This window comes from Epinephelus fuscoguttatus, unplaced genomic scaffold, assembly GCF_011397635.1.
Source record: "Epinephelus fuscoguttatus unplaced genomic scaffold, E.fuscoguttatus.final_Chr_v1 AP022699.1".
Lineage (NCBI taxonomy): Eukaryota > Metazoa > Chordata > Actinopteri > Perciformes > Serranidae > Epinephelus > Epinephelus fuscoguttatus.
In genome coordinates, this window is record NW_026057521.1 from 64,160 (window position 1) to 84,380 (window position 20,221).

At 41.5% G+C, this 20,221-nt stretch overlaps 1 protein-coding gene across 4 annotated transcripts in view; it reads right to left on the minus strand.

Annotated features, from left to right (window-relative positions):
* Window positions 1–20,221, minus strand: part of LOC125885355 (battenin-like) — a 72,385-nt gene that overhangs the window by 47,426 nt on the left and 4,738 nt on the right. The window contains exon 1 of one of the 4 annotated variants that reach the window (XM_049570845.1): window positions 4,721–4,908. The exons of the other annotated variants lie outside the window; for them this stretch is intronic. Within the exon in view, the coding sequence (XP_049426802.1) occupies window positions 4,721–4,794 (74 nt within the window). The 5' untranslated portion in view covers window positions 4,795–4,908. Of the gene's footprint in view, window positions 1–4,720; window positions 4,909–20,221 lie in introns of those variants that run through there. 4 annotated transcript variants of the gene reach the window in all.

Sequence of the window (20,221 nt, forward strand, 5' to 3'; positions counted from 1 at the left end):
AACTTTAAGGGCTCATAAGTATTTGGACAAACTAACATAATCATCAATTAAACAGTCAGTTTTAATAATTGGTTGCAAATCCTTTACAGTCAATGACTGCCTGAAGTGTTGGACACATAGGCATCATCAGATGCTGGGTTTCTTCCCTGGTGATGCTCTGCCAGCCCTTTACTGCAGCCGTCTGCACTTCCTGCTTGTGTTTTGGGTGTTTTGCCCTCAGTTTTGGCTTCAGCAAGAGAAACGCATGCTCAGTTGGATTCAGGTCAGATGATATGACTTGGCCATTGCAGAACATTCCACTTCTTTGCCTTAAAAATGTCTTTGGTTGCTTTTACAATATGCTTCAGGTCAATGTCCATCTGTGTCCAGCACTGTGAAGCATCGTCCAATGAGTTTTGAAGCATTTAATTGAATCTGAGCAGATAATGTAGCCCCAAACACTTCAGCTTTCATCCTGCTGCTCTTGTAAGCAAGACAAGACTTCACTACAATAAATACAGAGGGTTTATCACAAGATGCAAACCATTGGTTAGCCTTAAAAATGGAAGGCCAGATTAGCGTTGTCAAAATCCAACTAAAAAGCCTGTACAGTTGTGGAACAGCATACTATGGACAGATAAAACAAAGATCAACTACCAGAATGGTGGGAAGACAAGAGGAGGAAGAAGGGAAGGAACTGCTCATGATCCAAAGCACACCACCTCATCAGTGAAGCATGATGGAGGTACTGTTATGTCATGGCCATGTATGGCTGCCAGTGGAACTGCTTCTCTTGTATTTATTGATGATGTGACTGCTGACAAGAGCAGCAGGATGAAAGCTGAAGTGTTTGGGGCTACATTATCTGCTCAGATTCAACCAAATGCTTCAAAACTCAATGGACGATGCTTCACAGTGCAGTTGGACAATGAGCTGAAGCATACTGCAAAAGCAACCAAAGACATTTTTAAGGCAGTCATTGACTGTAAAGGATTTGCAACCAAGTATTAAAACTGACTGTTTAATTGATGATTATGTTAGTTTGTCCAAATACTTATGAGCCCTTAAAGTCGGGGGACTGTGTGAAGAAATGGTTGTCATTCCTACACGGTTCATACTACATTTTTGAAAAAAGCCTTAAATGAAAGCTGAGAGTCTGCACTTTAAGCAGGTATTCATTGTTTCATTTAAAACCCATTGTGGTGGTGTACAGAGCCAAAATGATGACAACTGTATCATAGTCCAAATAATTATGGACCTGACTGTGAAAGGGTTGGAAAAGGGTTAGTTCAGGTCCAACTCAAAAATCATTATTATTCACACCAGGTTACTGTTCTATTGTTGAAGTGTTCTCTAATGACAGTCCATGGGGCAACTTGCTCATTTTCATTGTCTTTAAGGATTGAGGTTGCCTTTTCCATGGACAGTAGGTCTAAAAAGTCCTTCAGCCAATTGTGTTTATTATAGCAGTCTGGCTTGCATATCTTCCAGTTCATAAGTATTGTCCTCTTCAGAGACAGAAAAGCTAGAGCAATAATATGTTGAGTAATTCTTGCATGTATACTTTCCACTCTACTTCCCAGTAAACTTACAACAGAACACTGAGGAATGTGAATATTCAATATAACTTTTAAAATATCAATTACTTCAGACCAAAATTGTTCTACCACTGGGCAGAACCATAGTAAATGCATAAAAGTACCAAGCTCACCACAGCCATGCCAACACAGTTCAGAGACATTTGGGTCCATTTTTTTTTTAAACTTACCTGGTATAATATAAGCTCTGTGTATAATTTTAATTTGGATAATTTTATATCTTACATAACTGGAAATGGATGTTGAATGCTTCCGTATTGAATCCCACTGATCTGCACTGAGAGATGAACCAATGTCCCATTCCCATTGTGACTTGGTGGAAGTAGTGCTGTCAGGCAGGGATAAACTTAATAACTTATAAATAACTGAAACTGTTCCTCATCCAGTAGCAGCAGCTCTCAGTTTACCATCAAGGAGAGTATTAGATCCCAACATGATTCCTTTAGATTTAAAGTTTTTAAAAACAGATTTCAACTGAAAACATTGAAGATATGCAGAATCATTCAGGCCAAACTGCATTTTAATCTCCTTAAATGGTATATAGTACAGCGGATAAGCTCTCAAATTATGAGGAATTGTGCACTTTTTGAAAAAAGCATGAAATTTCTACCATAGTCAGTACATACCATGAGGTTTATTTTCAGATGTGGAGGGAAGACAGATTTGACCTCTGAGGCCCAGGAGAGGTCAAATTCAAGATGGCCACCAATAATATTCAAATATGCTCGACTTTTCATTTCCAACTAAGTTTAGGGTGCCCATTCAGTTAGTGATACTCTTGAGATCAATGGAATTCAAGAAAATGCATTTAGGTCAAGGTGAAGGTAAAAGTTTGCTTACAAAAAACAAAACATTTTCCCCTCTTTTTTATTTTTTTATTTATTTTTTTTTAATGAACACCAAAAATATTTCAATTACTTTTACTCTCATGTATTATTCAGTAATTAGTTATCATTTACTGGGATGTGTGGTTATTTTTTCCTGCTAAGCACATCATTATCAGCAGATGGCCCTCTAGGGCATCAGTAGCTAATGCCAGTAGCGATGTAGTCAGTAGGCAACATGATGAGTAGGCTACAGTATGCACAAGTGACGAGACAGAGAGCACTTCTGACATAAATATCCTACCAGGTAAACTGACTGACTATGTACAGACAATGGTCGTGTTTCCCAGTTAAGAGCGATCTTAAGACTTAAGAGCACAGTTAAGAACGTCTTTGGTAAGAAGGGTTGCTAAGATACGAGTGTTTCCCAGATGCGCTCTTAATGCCCTTCTAAGGATCGCTCTTAAGATCGCTCTTTAAGAAGCTCTTAACAGGAGCTGTCCACTACCGCAGTGCTGAAACAATCAATGTTAGGCAAATCGATCACCCACCACTTAATCAGCGCATAAGTCACACACAGCACTGCTACCTAATGTATTAATTCCCTGCTGGTCATGTGTATGTGTGTTCTAATAATTCTAATTAAAAACTAAGACGATAAATATTTGTTAATGACCTATTTTCATGATGAAAACAAGACTGCAACTAATATATAATATATAATACATTTTCTTATGATTCTCATACCAAGACTACTTCTTATTTAGTTGCAGTCTTGTTTTCATCATGAAAATAGGTCATTAACAAATATTTAAATTGATAATAATAATTCTCATTTAAAACAAACCTCACGGACTGCATTTTTTCATCTGCGTAATATTGCGAAAATTAGGCCTATCCTGACCCGAAAAGATGCAGAAAAATTGGTCCACGCTTTTGTTACCTCAAGGCTGGATTACTGTAACTCTCTATTATCAGGTAGCTCTAGTAAGATCTTAAAAACTCTCCAGCTAATACAGAATGCAGCAGCACGTGTACTAACAGGAACAAAGAAACGAGATCATATTTCTCCTGTTTTAGCTTCTCTGCACTGGCTCCCTGTAAAATCCAGAATTGAATTTAAAATCCTACTGTTAACTTATAAAGCTCTAAATGGTCAAGCTCCGTCATATCTTAGAGAGCTCATAGTGCCATATTATCCCACCAGAACACTGCGCTCTGAGAACGCAGGGTTACTCGTGGTCCCTAAAATCTCCAAAAGTAGATCAGGAGCCAGAGCCTTCAGCTATCAGGCTCCTCTCCTGTGGAATCATCTTCCTGTTATGGTCCGAGAGGCAGACACCGTCTCCACATTTAAGACTAGACTTAAGACTTTCCTCTAATTGTTGAAATAAATTCGTCATCTTTCAGAAGAGAATTGTTGAATCTCCATTGTTTAGTCTTGTGTTTATTAACTAGAGGAGAGAATATAACTGACATAGGTGCATGGTCAGATATTTTGATACTATGAATCTAAGAATGTAACACATTCTCCATTAAAGCTTTCGATACAAGCACATAATCTATTCGTGAATATGAATTATGTACCATGGAGTAAAAAGTATATTCACGGGTACTGGGATTAGATAGGCGCCAAATGCCAGTCAATGCCAATGAGTTTTTTAATTCAGTAAAAGCTGTAGAGAGAGCTCCATCTGATAGACGGGGACGGCTTGAGCGGTCTATAGTAGGATCACCGACCATATTAAAGTCTGCTCCCAATAGAATGGGATCTCCAGCAAACTTTGATCGAAGTTAGGAGTTGGGTGAATAAATATTAACGAGTGTATATTTTTGATTTTATAAGAAACCTGAAATTATAATGGATCTTCCATCCTTGTCAACAATTTGTTCTGTTAATTTAAATAAGATTCTTTTTGCTATCAAAATGCTGACACCCCTAGCTGCTCCACTGCCTGGTGCAGAAAATATTTGTCCTACACATCTCTGTTTTAATTTAGGCATTTCAGCCTCTTTTAGATGAAGCTCTTGAAGCATTGCCACATCACGTTAATGATTTTAAATATGAGATGATCTTATAGTGTTTACCTTTATTTGAGACACCATTTATATTCCAAGATATCAACTTTATAGTATTAGGACCCATATATATTCAAAACTTCTTTAATTAATGTAGGAACCTTGCCTAAAAGCATAATATTTGTATTATGTACCAAAGGGTTGAAATAAAGGGTTACACATAACAAACATACAAGACATAAACTGGACTGGACTGATCACATAACAGCACTATACAGGAAAGGCCAAAGCAGACTCTACCTGCTGAGGTGGCTCAGGTCTTTTGGAGTGCAGGGGGCACTCCTGAAGACCTTCTTTGACACCCTTGGTGGCATCAGCCATCCTCTACGGAGTGGTCTGCTGGGGCAGCAGCGTCTCGGTTGCAGATAGGAAGAGACTCAACAAGCTGATCAAGAAGGCCAGCTCTGTCCTGGGATGCTCTCTGGACTCTGTGCAGGTGGTGGGAGAAAGGAGGATGACAGCCAAGCTGTCATCTCTTACCCCTTTTTCAACAAAGCAGTTCCAGTGCTGGTGCTGACCTGGTGCTGGTGCTGGTTCTCAGTTGGTTCAACTTTACCCCTTTTCCACCAAAGCAGTTCCAGTGCTGGTGCTGACCTGGTGCTGGTTCTCAGTTGGTTCAACTTTACCCCTTTTCCACCAAAGCAATTCCAGTGCTGGTTTGGGACCAGTGCTTAATTTGAAACCGGTTTTCCTGTTTCGACAGAGAAAAGAACTGGCTCTGGGCCAGAAAAACTGGTTCCAGAGTGGCACCAGTTCTTTGCTGGACTAGAAGAATGAAACACATACGTCACGGGGAAGGGGGCGGGGTTATTGAGACCAATAACGATAAACGAGACCGTGCGAAGCGCCATTTAAAAAAAAAAAACAGTGAAGATATATATATATATATATATATATATATATATATATAGATAGATAGATAGATAGACACATATATATAGTAAACTCAATAGAATGATATATTACACTTTAACTACATTAAATGTACAGCACATTCACATGCTATGAATGCAGAATCAAGCTTCACTGTAAATATAGTTACATATAGATACATTGTATTTAACACAGGATGTGGGATTTTAGTAGTTAGTAAACTTTTTGAAAAGAGCTATTTACTGTCGCTCTGACGTCCAGCAATGGAGACAGGTAATAAAATACTACTTCTATCTACACGCAACCGCTGGCACCGGAGTCTTCCAAAAACGTCACCCTGGACTCCGGTTTCAAAGAAACGCGGTTTCAGGGACCCAAAAGTGTGGCTGCATGTGGCCAAACAGCTAAATCGCATAGAATAATACACAGTTTCAGAAGTACACGGGTCCGTGTGGACTAGGCCTTATTTTTCAATACAAGCAAAACTTTATTAAATGAGGCATAAGGGTTAAATAGCATGATGGATATTCATTTTAGTATTGATCACTCTCTGCTCAACATGCTTATTTACCTCTACATATTTGTCTTTATAGGTCATATTGCAGTTATGACAAGGCGAAGATCACCCGTTGTCTGGGCACACCCAAGATCTCACTACCAGTGGGATACAATTGCTCCTGATTTCACCTCTGTCCAGTTCATCCAGAATTTCCGTGTGTCCAGAGAGTCATTCGAGTACATCTGCAGTTGAGTGAGGCATGTCATTGGGAGGAGGAACACAAATTACCGCTTGTGTGTCCCTATCCAGAAGCGGGTGGCGATTGCCATCTGGAAGCTGGCCACCGGTGATGAATACAGAACCATCAGCTATCTTTTTGGAGTATGTCTGAGCACTGTGTTTAACTGTGTGCAGGATTTTTACAATGCAGCCATCAAGGTGCTGCTCACTGCCCACATTACATGCCCTGATGCTGAGAAGTTGGTGGAAATGGCCGATCTCTTTCAGAGTCGTTGGAGGGTACCACAGTGTTTGGTGCAATAGATGGAAGCCACATTCCACTTATAGCACCAGAGGAGTATCCCAGAGACTACTATAACCGGAAAGGATGGCATTTGGTTGTTCTGCAAGCAGTTGTGGATGGCAGAGGTCTTTTCTGGGATGTATGTGTTGGCTTTCCAGGGAGTGTGCATGACGCAAAACAGTCACATTTGTGGGAAGTCCTAAGTGACGGGGAATTTCTGAGCCAAAACAAAGTGTCCATCTCTGGCTGTGAAGTTGGACATTACCTGATAGGTGATCCAGCCTACCCCATGCAGAGCTGGCTCATGAAGCCCTTTGCGGACACTGGCAAAATGGCCCCTGAACAACACACCTACAACTACAGATTAAGCAGTGCATGGTCGGTTGTGGAAATGGCTTTTGGGAGATTGAAAGGATGGTGGAGGTGCCTCCTAAAAAGAAATGACTGCAAGTTTGACCTGAGCAAGAAAATGGCGCTGACCTGCTGTGTCCTTAATAACATTTGTGAGGAACATGGTGACAATTTCACTGAGGAACACCAGGACAGACAGGCCAACATTCAGCCTCCTCTTCAGGCATTACCAGATCATGGCAACCAAGAAGGGGCTGACATTAGAGCTGCTTTAATGGCATACTTTAACAGAGGGAAAAATTGAACCTGCCATTCAAATGTTTGTTTTATTTAGTTCTGGTTAGTCTGTGGATATTCTCATTTATCCAGGTCAATTCCATTTTGGCAACAATTAAATCGTAGGCAACTGGATTTTGATTTTGTCTAGAAGACGTTTCGCCTCTTATCCAAGCGGCTTCATCAGTTCTCAACGCATCGGTCTGACTAGTCCTCACTAGTCTGACAAACAGTGGAGTAAGACTCAGGTTTTTAACCTCTGTGGAGGTGTACACCCACCACCCTCATAAGACAATACTTCGTTAGTGGAGTTTCACTGGACCATTGTTTGGGTCAGGTGAGTCACACTAGTGAACGACAGTCGTTAGGAGTGAGTGGGGTCACTGGTGAGCAACAGTCGTTAGGCATAATGTGTTGTTACCAGTGAACGACTGTCGTCGTGTTTCTTTGAGCCACTTGAGGTTAGCGTTGGAAACTTGTGGCTACCCTAGTTGGACGTTCAATAGAACAAAACGATCCAACAAGAACAATAACTCAGAGAGGGCTGAGGAAGGAAACAAGCGCAAGAACATTGTCATACCCTATGTGTCCGGGGTGTCTGAGAAACTCAGGAGAACTTTCAACCAACATCAAATTCCTGTGTGTTTCAAACCAAGTAACAAACTGGTACACCCCAAAGACAGGGTACCACACACTCAAAAAAGCAACTTGGTATATGCTGTCCAATGCAGTGAAGAATGCAAGGACTCATACATTGGTGAAACCAAACAACCATTAAACAAGCGCATGGCTCAACACAGAAGGGCAAACTCCTCAGGTCCAGTTTCTGCTGTTTATTTACATCTAAAGGAGAAGGCTCACTCCTTTGAGGACAGCAATGTGAAAATCTTGGACAGAGAGGACAGATGGTTCGAAAGAGGGGTGAAAGAATCCATCTACGTTAAAATAGAGAAGCCGTCTCTAAATAGGGGAGGTGGCCTGAGACACCACCTATCCCCCATTTACAATGCGGCCCTTGCTGCTGTACCTAAGAGATTGGACAACAAAGACTGCCCGAAACTAACCTCAAGTGGCTCAAAGAAACACAATGACAGTCGTTCACTGGTAACCACACATTATGCCTAACGACTGTTGCTCACCAGTGGCCCCACTCACTCCTAACGACTGTCGTTCACTAGTGTGACTCACCTGACCCAAACAATGGTCCAGTGAAACTCCACTAACGAAGTATTGTCTTATGAGGGTGGTGGGTGTACACCTCCACAGAGGTTAAAAACCTGAGTCTTACCCACTGTTTGTCAGACTAGTGAGGACTAGTCAGACCGATGCGTTGAGAACTGATGAAGCCGCTTGGATAAGAGGCGAAACGTCTTCTAGACAAAATCAAAGTCCAGTTGCCTACGATTTAATTGTTGCCAAAATTAGTTCTGGTTGTGTATGCTGCACATGTTTTGGCTGCTACTCTCCATTGTTTTTGCTGTTTTGTTGCTGCTTACCTGACTACTTTTACCTGTGTTTGCTGGACTACTTCATGTCAACAATACTGTTTCATCCTTCAGTTCAATAAATTCATAGAAATGATTATGGCTGTCATGTTCTCATTTCTTTATAAACACAGTGACTGAAGACATCTAAGAAAAGCATCTTCATAAATGGGTAACCTGTTGAGTTCTTGACTTGTTTTTACTAGCTTTACTTGAACTTATAACACAGTTAAATTGTACATCATTAAGTGAAAACATACAGAAGCAGACATGTCTCTTTAGAAAATGAAAATTTATTCACATATTTATATCATCAAGTCATACTTTTAGGTATATCTCCATGTTTGCATAGTGTCTGGTGAGACAAACTACTGGATAAATAGCACAACAATTCTTACCTGGTCTGGTCTGGTGGCTTTGACCTGAGCTGCTGGATGGTGTTGGCAAGCTGCAGTGGAGTGGCGACGTTCGCTCCAAGTTTGCATTGTCTTGTTCGATGGCAGATAACTCTATAGACCACATGAAAAACAGCGCTTTAAACAGTGACTTGTCCACTACACATTATAGAATGTTGAGCTAACTGAAAGTGGGGCTGGTAGGTGAGCCCATGGCTAAGTAACTTGCTAACGTTAGCTAATGTTACCACGGCTAACCTGTTGATCAGTTAACATTAACCCAAGGAGACATCACAAACAATAGCTGTGTCCCAATTTAGGGCATCCTCCGAGGGACATGGGCCCTAAATTGGGACACAGCTGTTATCTGAAGAAACTGGTAACACTAAACAACTGTATGCAAGGCGAAAATGTTCGAAAAGAAACTTACCAGGTTCAGTTTGCGGCAGCGTCACGCTTTGGTCCACCATTGCCTCCAGCATTGCAGTGGCTGAGTTTAGAGCTCCGGTCACTTGGCACACTGGTCTGTCACCAAGGACCGAGTCCAGGACGTCAAAATGTGGATTCCTCCTTGACTGCCCGTTGCCACTTCAACCGAGGTCCTTCTTTTGGTCCCAGTAATCTTTTTTTTTAACTTTTTAAGCTTGTTGCTTATCTGGTCGGTGGTCCTCTCATACCCCGCAGCCATCTCATGCTGTATTTGGATAAATACCGGCTTGGTCCGCGAAGCTCCCTCAAGTTTGTTTTGAACCTCTGCTGACGACCATAAGGCAAGGAGACAGCTTGTTTCCTCGACGGACCACTGTTGCTTCAATGTGTCCATGGCTTCACTCTTAGCTGTTTTTTTAAAAAATCCTGCTTCACACGGTCTCGTTTATTGTTGTTGGTCTCAATAACCCCGCCCCCTTCCCCGTGGCGTATGTGGTTTGTTCTTCTAGTGGAACCGTTTTTTCTGGCCCAGAGCCAGTTTTTTTGTCTGTCTTAACAGGACGATCGGTTCCAAATTAAGCACTGGCCCCGAACCAGCACTGGAACTGCTTTGGTGGAAAAGGGGTATCTGAGGACTAACGACTCCCACCCCCTGCAGGAGGATATAAAAGCTCTGGAGAGATCCTTCAACAATAGAACAATTCACCCAAAGTGTGTGAAGGAACGCTATCGCAGGTCCTTCCTGCCTGCTGCTGTCAGGCTACATAACCAGCACTGCTCACAATAAACTGCACCATGGACGCTTTAGGGACACCATAATAAGCATAACTGTCCCCCTTGTCGTTGTTTATTTGCAGATACAATTTTCACTTTGCACTAAATATGCTCACTTTAATCCATTGCTCATTATTACTATTATTATTTATTACCGTTTCTTGTATTTTTTGTATTTTTGTTACTTTTTAGCATGCCTAGTTTTTTAGGTTTTTAAATTTTTAAATCTTTAATCTGACTCTTTCCCCTTGACTGCTGTAACACTGGAATTTCTCAATTGTGGGATCAATAAAGGTGTATCTTATCTTATCTTAAGCTGCCAAGAGGCAAATACACACATAACAAAACTGAGAACGACGCAGTACCAGTCTCCCATCCGTGAGCCAAAAAGAAAGAAAAGGCGCGGCCATCCTCAATATTCAGACCCCTGAAAAAGTAGGTGGGTCATTCAGCTCCGGCCCCGGTCCAGGCCACAAGAGCATCACCCCGCATAACCCACCCTCAAAGACACACCGGCAGATCAGTTGGTTCCATGTCAGTCTGCCGGTGCGCTCCTCAAGTGCCTGGAAATTATCCAAATGTATTTGGAAGATGTTTTTTCAGTTCTCTGGTTGCTTCCTCTGGGTTTTTAAAGATAAGTTTTTTTTCCATCAATGGTAACGATGAGTCTTGCTGGGTGGAGGATGCCATAGCGGTGATCTGTGTCTACACACTGCACATGCAGACCATCGGACTGAGCTTCCAACAGCAGGGATACCTTCTGCAGACAGAGTGGAGGTAGGCTAATGCTATTAGCTAAAGTTATTATGTTGACATTGCATAGCAGTACATTCCACACGTATGGTGCACCAAACACAAAATCAATCAATCAGTAAACAACTATTATGTGCAACATATCGACTGACTCAGTACTGATAATAAATTTATATGCACTGATTTCCCATTTTCAGCAGTTGGCATTCATAATAATAAAACAATTGGTATGAACAAGCTGACACAATCAAAGCCAAAGTGTGTGTGCGTGGTGGAAAATATGTTCATGCTTTAGTATTTTAAGACTTACATTCATACTTATTGTATTTTATGCCTCCATTTATACATCAAGATGATATCTACTGGCACTGAATGAAGATTGAAATGTTAGTTACTGTAAGAGCCACTATACATAATCTTTTCCAATGAGATAAAATAATCATTTGTTATTCCCACAGCGGGAAAATTTGTGGTGTTAGAGCAGCAAACAGGATAGTGTCATAACTAGGGCTGGGTTAAAATAATCGATCCATCCGATTAAATCGATCTTCACTGGAACGACCCGATATCAATTCGTAAAATCCCAGATCGATCTTTTAATAGCCCCTTTTACACTGCCAGATTTTCCATGAATGTTGGGCTGTTTTGCCAGCAAGCTGTGAGCGTTTAGACACGCAGAACCGGATTGGTGAGTTGATCCAAGGTGCCCAATTTTCCGCCTTGTAGGGTTGTCACATTGGTGGAACACTTTCAGTTTAAAAAGACCAAGGCGGCCTTCCGCCACGGGAGGGGATGTTGATGACTTGTGGGAGGAGCTGTTGATGACGCCGCACATGCGAGCCACTGGCGGTGGATAAACAGGAAACAGCTGATAGCAGGAATTAGGGAGCAGCTTGTAGCAAGAGGGAAACGCAAACCTGACAGACACTGTAAAGATGAGCAACTGGGGAGACAAGGAACTGCGCACCCCCTTGTTCTCGCAAATGAAGAGGTCATTAACCATCAGATGATGGGGACGGTGAAGAACGGGCCGACTTACGAGAGAATCGCCGAAGGACTGACCAGCTGCGGCTTCCCTCCCATGTCACTGTTTACGTCACACGCTGAGCTACACGTTTGGTTACTTGCTCACGCCCCCCATTGCCCCGAAAAAGGCGCATATGTATAAACAAAAGTAGGTAGGCGGCATTTTGCCGCACTCCCCGATTTTGTTTTTATACTGCCAATGCTGAAAAAGACTGATTGGGCTTTCCTGCAAATCTGCACAATTCCTATCTAAAAAGGGCTAATATATGCTTTTCCCACGGATGTGTGAAGCTTTAACCCCGTTAATCTCGCCGGTAGTAAACGAGCCACAGCACTAAGTTATGAATGACCGCAGTATTAAGAAGCTTTGACGTTACCGGCTCTTTCGTTAGCTTACTTTTCTGTCAATTGGGTGTCATTTATTACCATGCTGCAGCATCTCCTCCTACTGTCTTGTGTGTCCTGGCTACGCATGCCACTGTTACGCACACACACAAACAGACACACACATGCACACACACACACACACACACGCACAAAAACACAGAGTAAAGATGGGAAAAAGCATATATTAAAAGATCAACCTTGCATTTTAAGAATCGGTATCAGGTCATTCCAGTGAAGATTGATTTGAATCGGATGAAACGATTATTTTAACCCAGCCCTAATTTGTAGTTTATCCTCTGCAAGATCTCCTGCCCCATGTCCTTCTCAGGCACTGTTTGATACTTTTGCTTGAAGTGCTTGAGTTTTTAGCCAAGGACATTGAACAGTTTGATCCAGACAACTCTAGTCTACACACTGATGACTATTTTGGGGAGCTAGACAACATTCTAGTTGACCTGCCCCTTGCAACCGAAAAGGAGAAGATTTAACTCGAGTGGAAGACCAGCTCTAAAGCTGTCCACAAGTTTACACAGTCTCTGCTTTCTAGTGTCAGAGCTGACGAAAGAATTTTCTCTATTGCTGATGAGATTTATTCAATGGTTGCAGCCCTTCAAATTAAACATTAACGTCATGAGAATCCTAGAGATTATTACAAACATTTGAGACGTGTACTTTCAGGGCAAGAATGCACCAGGCTTAGAAGAAAATCCAACCTTCATGTCCTTGTTGTTGTGTAACCTGCATCCTTGTGTACACATTCACCTTGTACTCTTGATGTGTAAAGGTATCCCATCTATGCATGAGCTCAAAAAGTTGACACAGGTAGCTTGGGAAACTGCTTTCACTTCCAAAGTCAAGGGGATACCAACTGAGCCAGCCAACTCAAACATCATAGTCACACATAGGGATGGGTATCATAATGATTTTATTTATAGTACTACTTTTATCAATACTCCTTATTGATCCAGTACTTAATCGGTATTCTTATCGGTTCTTTTTCCATTTCTAAATAATTGCTTTTTAGACAATATATTAACTTAAAATTTTTTACGCACTTTTACTTTTTTGCTTTTACGCACGGGTCAGTGGTGAAGTGGCGCACATGACTCGTGCTACGGACGAGCCACGTATCTCGGTGCCGCTTAAAAACAGGTAATACATCTGGCTACATCTACATCACATCAAATATCTGTGACCGCCTAGATCCGCGTGCGTAAAAGCGCACACAATTTCGTGTCCTCTCACCGCGGATGCTGTGATTTGATGGCCCAGTACTCATTGTAGCCCACTCTTATAAGATCCAATAATGATAATAATAATAATGATAATAATAACTTACTGTGAGCATATATGCTATGCTTTTTGATAAAATTACTAGAAGAGTTCACTGAAAAACAGGTAATGTCAGCCTGAATTACTCGCGTGCGTCCTTGGTGTAAATCACTGACATGCATGGGAAATATGGCTTCTACAGGCTCGCCATAGCTTACTGTCAGGACTCAGGGACCAAAATTCGGGATGGCGGACCGATGGAATGGCGATATTTCAGAGTGGCAGCCTGTAACCGTTGGTTAAATGGCCTGTTTGGTTGGTATTCGGATAACTGGGGCTTTACTGGTATAATGCAATAACACCACCCAGCGGTGAAACCCATGTACACGTTTACGCGAAAAAAATGACCCACTCTAAACGTTTAGAGATTTTTGTACACAAACTCACCCCTATTCCTGACATGGCACTACTGAGTGAAGTTTAATATTTATCAGTCAGTCCTCCAGTCCTCTGTCCTCCTGTCCTCCTGTCCTGCTCCCTCTCTGCTGATGTGATTCACTGTGTGCAGGTAACATTAGCACTGGTACAGAGAAGGGGGGCTGTTTGTCTCAGCCTGCAGCTTAGTTGAAAAGCATCTGCCCAAAAAGTGTCAAACTAAGTTAGTCTACACACAGACAGCAGTGATTTGAGCTTATTAGTAACAATTCGCTATCAGCCGAACGAGCATGCTGTCTAAATTGGCGTGTAAAACGTAAGGTTAGTGTTGATGGATGAGAATCTGTGGACGGAGCATACTGAATATTAGGGATGCACCAAAATGAAAATTTGTGGCCGAAGCCGAAGCCAAATAAAATTAAACGCTTGGCCGAATACCGAGTACCGAATACCGTTGTTTAGTTTTTCATTAACAGCTGGTCGGCCTCTCTGGTACTGTTCTTAAGTGGTTCACTTCCTATCTCACAGATAGAAAATTCTTGGTAAGTATGGATACAAGCTTTTCAGAGATCCATGAAATTAAATGTGGTGTACCCCAAGGCTCAATTTTGGGTCCCGTACTTTTTAATTTGTACATGCTGCCTCTTGGTTGTGTCATCAGGAGACATGGTATTAACTTCCACAGTTACGCTGATGATACACAACTGTACATCTCCATGTCTCCTGATGACACAGGGCCAATTGATGCCCTTTTTAACTGCATTTAAGACATCAAATCCTGGATGGCAGAAAACTTTTTACAGCTCAACCACGACAAAACTGAAGTTTTAATCATCGGTCCTGAGGCTCAGAGAGAGAACCTTTTATCAGGCATTGTCCTTAAATCCATCTATTCAAGTGAAAAACCTGGGCGTTATTTTTGACTCTGAGCTTACTTTTATTCCACACATTAAGCATGTAACAAAAACAGGTTTTTATCATCTAAAAAACATAGCCAGAGTTCGCCCCTTTTCTCTCCCGAGCCAACACGGAGACGCTAATGCATGCTTTTATCTCCAGTCGTATTGATTACTGTAATGCCCTGCTTGCTGGTCTTCCCAAAAAAAGTATCTCAGGCCTACAACTTTTTACAAACATTTTTTTTTTAACCTTGTAAAGCACTTTGTGCTACATTTATGTATCAAAAGTACTTTATAAATAAAGATTGATTGATTAGTTTTTGCAGATGAACCCCCTCCAGATTAGTGTTGTCACGGTACCAAAATTGGGACCCACAGTACGATACCAGTGAAAATATCATGGTTCTGAGTAGTATCACGATACCACGACGAAAATGAGGCAGATGTGCCTTTTGTCATTTATAAAAAGATAAATCACTTTTCTATAATACATCAATGATATTTCAATGGAATAAATTACTTATTGACTTATTCATACTTCAAAAACTGCATCAATATGTGATTAACATAAGGGGGGTAGAAGTAAAATAAATAAATAAAATAAAAATCAACCAGCCACCCTCCTCCTCTGACAAGTAAAGAACAGTCCCTTCATAAGTAAAGAACAGTCCCTTAAGTGCGGTGGGGTTTGTGGACTGTGACCTGCCACAAAGAGAGAAATGTGAACGGCTCGTTTCTCCTGTGACACGACACATACCTGTGTGCTGCCACGGCTCTGCTGTCCAGGTGCTTTTAGGCAGTCATGATGAAAGAAGAGGACATTCTTGGAGCTGGACTTCTCCGTCGCCGCTAAGCCTATATTGCCACACTGCCGACATTTTATTCTGTCCATCACCGCACAGTGTTTGATTGCGTTATCAAAACACGCCACTATTATTCGGCCTTGCTTTTCACTTATTCCACCGAATACCGAATGTGTGTTTTTTTGCAATATTCAGCCGAATATATTCGGTTACCAAATATTCAGTGCATCCCTACTGAATATCGTTGTCTACATGTATAAATGTTCATGCCTGCTGAACACATGTATTGATAAATTATTGGCTTCTTACTTGCTAGGGTTTAATTGCACTTACAGTAACAAACGTAGCTGCCATCAACTCAAGTCATTTTCGAGTTATTTTGACTTTGTTTCCACTGCAGCCGCTCGGCTGTTCACAGATTATCATGTCGTGTTGGTGTGTGTGTGTGTGTGTGTGTGTGTACGCGTGAATGTGCGTGTATGTGGAGCAGTTCAGCCCCGGCACAGAGCGCAGATGAGAGGCTACGAGATGATAATGAATTAAACCAAAATACCGATAAAAGAACCGATACCATCTTATCAATACTACGGTCTTTGATCATTTAGACCCGGGGCTAATTTGGTACCGGATTTCGGTACCCATCCCTAGTCACACAGATCTCCTGCCCCAAAATAGCCCCCTCACAGCAGCTCAAAAGGGGTTGTGAAAAGACAGTAGGGAGACAAGAAGCATAACCGCTATGTCCCCCAACTGCGTCAAGATGGCCATTCACAGAACAGAAGCTGTAGAGGGCCATACTCAGAAATTCTGGCCCAGAACTGTGACCTGCCAATTGACCAATCAGATGATGAGCGCAGCATCTCTGACATCTCTGACCACAGTTCACAATACAGTCAAAATCTTTCAGACAACGAGAGCGCCTCTGAATGCCTCTCTGCCTCTGGAACCCTCACCAGCTAACTTGAACTTGGGACTCGCTCGGCTTGCGCTAACACTAATCCTACCTGGTGGCATAAACCCTGGCACAACAGCGATAAATGGTGATGCTGGTGGCAACACACAGCAATCACTCTTTGAACATGTGGTGCAGCTACCCCAGCACATAGCAACAGCCAGCAAAGGGCTAGTGAATCTGGGTGCACTCTCCCCACCATTGCCCCCGTGCTACCCCAAGTACTCTTGATCAAGACAAACCAACGAAGCAGAGAAATAGGGCTGTTATTAAACATCATAAATACAGGATACTTCAGACTCTGAACCACGCTCGTGTTGTATGGGACATCAACGCTAAACCTACGGGTCTTCTTGGCGGACACTTGAATATAAGAAGCACTGTATCCAAATGTGATCAAGTACAACATATTAAATTATTCAAACTTAGATTATCTTTGTATCTCAGAGACATGGCTACACACCAACTCTCCAACAGCAGGGTTAAATGTACCGGGCTACAATATTTTTTGAAAAGATAGGTCAGAAGCCAGAGGCAGTGGGGTGATGTTTTATGTTCGGGACCACTTAAAGTATAAACAAATAACATGGTGTGTGTTACTAATCTAGAATGTATCGGCCTCACTATTACCCTCTCACAGCAAATGATATTTACACGAATTGGAATTTACAGACCTCCATCGGCTCCTAGTGGATTCTATGAGAAAGAAGGCCATTTTAAAAGAATGCAATTTTAAAAATAAGGTTGTTTTACTTGGCGATTTCAATGTTAATTGGAATGATAAAACCAATCAGAAGCATTTAAAATTCTTAGCAAATAGCTTTGAATTAACACAACTTAAAAAGGAACCTTCTAGAATAAGCAGCTCTTCTGAAACATGTATAGATTTGGTTTTCACCAACAAAGCCAATAGAATACAAAAAATTTATAACATGGTCACCAGCCTGTCAGACCAAGAAAACTGACAAAAAATAGATTCACTTGTCTCCCAGGTAAATGATCCGAGCAACTGACAATTCCCAAGGGTGAGATACAAAATTTAGAAAAAGCCTTGAATGACATTATTAATATAATGTAGGGGAAACACTGAATCAAGCAAGAAGACTCATGTTACCATTTATTTATTATATTGTAATCGCAAATGCGATATTGTCCACCAAAATCACAATTGCACATTTTTATCAAATCATACAGCACTAATGTTAAACAGACAGCAGGTATAATTCAAAAAGTATTTCTTCACAACAAAAGCAAAACAAAACACACAAATTCTAACTAGTCACTGTATAGAATATATAGTATGTAGTATATTAGATAGATAGATAGATAGATAGCACTTGGGGGATAGATATGTATGTATTTATGTGTGTATATATAGATAATAAATAAATGATATCATGAGTCTTCTTGCTTGATTCAGTGTTTCCCCTACATTATATTAGAGGGACACTGACCTGACCTAGTTTTTGTTATGGACAGTGTGTAAATGACCATCAGCAGACTGCTGCTCACACAGCAGCACAGCACGGCACTGTACACACACTCAGTTGGAGCAGAGCCTGTGTTGCGTTCAGGCATTGTCACGTAAATGACAAATTCCAGCATGTGAATAGGCCATTGCACAACACAGCAGCATGTCAAGTGGGCCAAGCCCTGGCAAAATTTTGCTAAATTTTTCATGTATTATAAAGTTTGTTATGGAGTCCGTGACTTCCCTGTGTCTCTTTGAGGTCTTGTCGTATGGCGTGACACTTACAAATGTATGCTGAATTATGCCCTGTTGTTGTTTTATGAGGCTCTGGTGGCTTTCAGTCGTCTCGTTGTCTTTAACGATGCTTGGCTTGGCTTGGCTTTGTCTAACATGTATTCTTCGTATTTTTCTGTGTGTTGACATAGATTGGCCATGTTGCCGCAGGACATGGCAACTTTAACTTTTAAAGTTTTACACAGCACGTCTTTCTGTTCCAACGTCACCGTACCTGAATCCAAAGTATCGACTATTTGGTCGACATGCTCTCATCCAACCACATTCTCATTGGTCGAATAATCGCCGTGTAACTTTCATAAGGAGAAAAGTGCTACATCAATAGCTTTCCAGGATTAATCCATTATTTCCTGCGGCGGGAGGGACAGGCTAGATTACCTGTGAAAAGTGTAAACCCCCTTTGTTTACACAACGTTGAACGCACCCACCCTAACACTCAGCGTCGCGGTGACGCAGACCTCCTGTCAATTTCTGTATACTGACACCATTTCCCTCAGTGGAAACGAAGCCTATATTTACTTGTATCTCACAGATAAGAAACAATAAATTGTGAAGACAGAAAAGCCTCCATTGAAATAGCATTTTAGTCTTGTCTGTGATTTATCCTTTAGGGATTTATACTTCGGGATTTATCCTGGCTTCATATGAACCGAGGAAATCTCCGCTCGTCGGTAGGCTAATTTATACAATGTAAAATGCCATAGGCTGGCACTAATAATGTTAGCATGTTGTATTTGTTTGGAAAACGTGTTTAGTGTGACAGTTGTTTTGTCGATGAATGTTTTGAGTTGTAATGGCGCCAAATTGAGTGCCCCTACCGCTGTTAAATGTTGCTGTTGTCCTTTTATATGAGACTAAGGAAAGATCGCTAGCTGCTAAGCAAACAATGTAAAATGCCATAGGCTGGCGCTAATAACGTTAGCATGTTGTATTGGTGGGGGAAGTGTTTGTCTGTCAATGCTGCGATTTATAGTGAAGGCAATTTGCGCACTTGTGTTTGAAATTGTCTCTATTAAAGCCCAACTTGCAGGTTGGAGACCATGGTGAATAAATGTGTAGAAAAATGATGTAGAAACTCGATTAAAACAAAAAACCAAAGCATATAAACACTACAGTGACTTTTGGGGTCGTTTTTGTGAGAGAATTTTGCTTCCACATCTAAAAACCCACTAACGTAGCGTAGTGACATAGCGTGAGGGAGTCCGGCCGAGTTCGATTGAGTGTAACATTAATAAACATGGATCCCAGTACTAGTTTTTAGACTGAAGAGGTTGAAAATGTACATTCATATTCATATGACGGCCCACAGGCTTATAATTATGAGCCTGCTGGGCGTCCAAGAGACCAGGAACAGATCAGGGTTAGGAGAAATAACAACCACAGGAGAGAAATAGAGCTGTGATGTGAGGAGAACCAGTGGAGAACTGGGCAGGTGTCTTGGTGAGCGACCAGCATTAGCTAACAGCAGCTAACGATGTCTAACGCTGTGTTCACGTCACAACATTAAAAGGACCAGTGTGTAATATTTGGCATGGTTTATTGTCAATCTGAATCTGAATATTCTACCCATTAATATGTTTATACAAGTGTATGATCGCTATAAAATAAAATTCGTCTCACCCGCTCAGCATCAAACACATGGAGTTCCTCATCTGTATGCTCCGGCTCAAACAGGTATGGCTCTGGGTCTGTGTCTGCTACAAGAAACTCTTCAAAATCGCGTTCAAAGTCGTCCATTGCAGCTACTATAGTCCGGAGATATTGCTAGGCTAAATAAACAGCTGAGCACTGTTTACAGGCTACGCTGTCAGTCACTGTGCGGGCTGGAGATTGGCGGAGCAGAGA